Here is a 2,390-nt window from a genome sequence, read left to right as displayed (position 1 = left end):
GCGACCCCTTCTAGTCCCATCTTCTTAGATATCTTGGAAGGCAAGGTATCTAGCTCGTGAAGCACCTTGGAAATATCTGCCACAAGTCTCTCCGCGAGTGTTCTTGAGAAATCTTCCCTGATGACAACACGCAGAACCGTGATGTGCTGTGCATCCGCAGGCATAGTGTAAGCCGGGACGATCCAACCGAAACGACGTAGCATCTCAGAGATCTCGAACTCGTTGTGGAAACTATGGTCCTTGAGAGAGAAGGCTACAACTGGCACTCCTTGGTCCTTTGAGACTATGTTGAAACGCTCTGTTTTCTCTATCCCTTCTTTGAGAACCACCATGTTTTCAATGCAATTCTCCATCACATTTTTGTAGCCCTATTCAAACCAAAACGTCCCATGTAAAAAATTCACTAGAGTCAGCAAAAAAATAAAGAAATTGACCAAATATATATATATATATATATATATATATATTGTATGAAGATCTATGGTTTTATGGTTTACTACGAGTAACACTAGACTCACCTCGAACCCAAGACGAATGAGCTGGTAGTATTGAGCAATAATTTGGCTCGATCCTACAACAACAAAAAAGTTTTATCATGTTACATAAATATAACATCATGAAATATTCAATTACATATATAATGTGAAACATATATAACATACCTTTGGAGAAATTGAGAGTGAAAGTGGGTTGATCAGAACCAAGATAGTTGATATGAAAGATAAGCTCTTCAGGCAAGTCCTCTTGTGCCCTCCAAACGACCCAACCAATACCAGCATAGACCAGTCCATACTTGTGACCACTCACGTTGATGCTCTTAACCAAAGGAAGCCTAAAGTCCCATTCCAATTCAGGGTAGATAAATGGAGCAATGAACCCTCCACTTGCTGCATCCACGTGGATCGGTGTGTTCCAGCCAGTCTCCTCATTTTTCTTGACCAGCAAGTCATTGAGACGCTTCACGTCTTCGAACTCACCGTTGAGTGTTGACCCCAATATGGCCGCGACACAGATTGTGTTCTCGTCCACCATCTCTGCTGCTTTGTCTGGATCCATCACGTAGTAACCTTCACTTAGCTTTACCTCTTTGAGCTCAACCTCGAAGTACCGAGCAAATTTCTCCCAGCACACCTGAAAATATTAGACCTTCTATATGAGTTACTATGTTTAATATATATGTTTTGGGACAATATTCTTAAAACCCTCTCTTTATCTATTATGCTTTTCACCATTGTACGATGAAGATGTATAGATACTTACTTGAACATTGGCTCCAGTGACAATGTTGGGTTTGTCATAGGGTTTACCCTCAGCCTTGCGTTTGTTCTGCCATTTTCTTTTGAAGGCCAGTCCGGCTAACATGATGGCTTCGGAAGAACCAACTGTCCCTACTCCCACAGCAGTCTCATGTTCCTCAAGTGGCGCATTGAACAGTCGAGCGATAATGTTCACACATCGGTTCTGTTTTTCCAAAAATAACACACGAAATTATGAATTATGAGTTCAATATATAGTATAACAAAAGTAACCATTCTTCAATTGTTTCTTTAATTTAATTTTTGAAAACGAAATTTAATATTGTTATTTTTATTTTATTTTTGTCAATCTTTATCTCTTCTGTACTAGCTTAGTTTATTCTTCATTTTTTGTTGATTCATTAAACTTTCAACAAGTAAACCTCATTGATCCATGACTTAAGAACCTAAACTAGTAACACATAAAAACAGAAAAGAGTACATTTATGAATCTACCAACTTCAGTGATTGATTCATATTAGTCAAAGTATCTTTCTTTTTATCAGAAAAAAAAAGGTAATTTATATTGGTAAATTAAAAGATATTATAGTATTGATAATGTGCTATTTATCTATTTTTATGAAGAAAAAATATAAACAAGATGACAACATAAGAATCGCGATAAAGTACACTGTGTGACTGTGATATTTTACTATCATCATATTGACACTATCAAGCACCAAAGGCACAGAGTGATGGCATCACATATCCATATACGAACAAACAAGTACCAATTTCTTAATGGTGAATTTTTCAAAGTTTCACATGATAGAATCAATGTGACGATTGACTTTGCAATCACGAAATTTCTATGGTGGGTGGGCTCCTCCTAAGTTTCATCACAAGTCGCAACTGTTTGTATCCTCATATGTCAATTTATTTACTTTTATCTTCCTTTTTTTTTTGTTTTTTCCAGTTTATTCATTCATTTTTTGCTTGTTATCTTTTGTCAAAACATACAACGTTTACCACGCATACTCGATTAAATTGTACCATACCATCTAGTGGGAAAAAGTTGCGTGGACCAATCAAAACCAAACATAATGTGTGGAAAACAAAGAGAGGCTAAGCCCTCTTGCCAAAAAAAAAAAAAAA

At 36.7% G+C, this 2,390-nt stretch overlaps 1 protein-coding gene across 1 annotated transcript in view; it reads right to left on the bottom strand.

Moving 5' to 3' along the window:
* LOC104750381 (glutamate decarboxylase 2-like) overlaps positions 1 to 2,390 on the bottom strand; it is a 6,431-nt gene that overhangs the window by 2,520 nt on the left and 1,521 nt on the right. The window contains exons 3-4 of the mRNA XM_010472170.2: positions 1,261 to 1,461; positions 1,084 to 1,131 (exon numbers count right to left, since the gene is read on the bottom strand). Coding sequence (XP_010470472.1) covers positions 1,084 to 1,131; positions 1,261 to 1,461 — 249 coding nt within the window. The remainder of the gene's footprint in view (positions 1 to 1,083; positions 1,132 to 1,260; positions 1,462 to 2,390) is intronic.

Source organism: Camelina sativa, chromosome 16 (genome assembly GCF_000633955.1).
Source record: "Camelina sativa cultivar DH55 chromosome 16, Cs, whole genome shotgun sequence".
In the NCBI taxonomy this organism is placed as follows: domain Eukaryota; kingdom Viridiplantae; phylum Streptophyta; class Magnoliopsida; order Brassicales; family Brassicaceae; genus Camelina; species Camelina sativa.
Note: the sequence above shows the minus strand (reverse complement) of the source record. Positions and strands in the feature narration are given on the sequence as shown.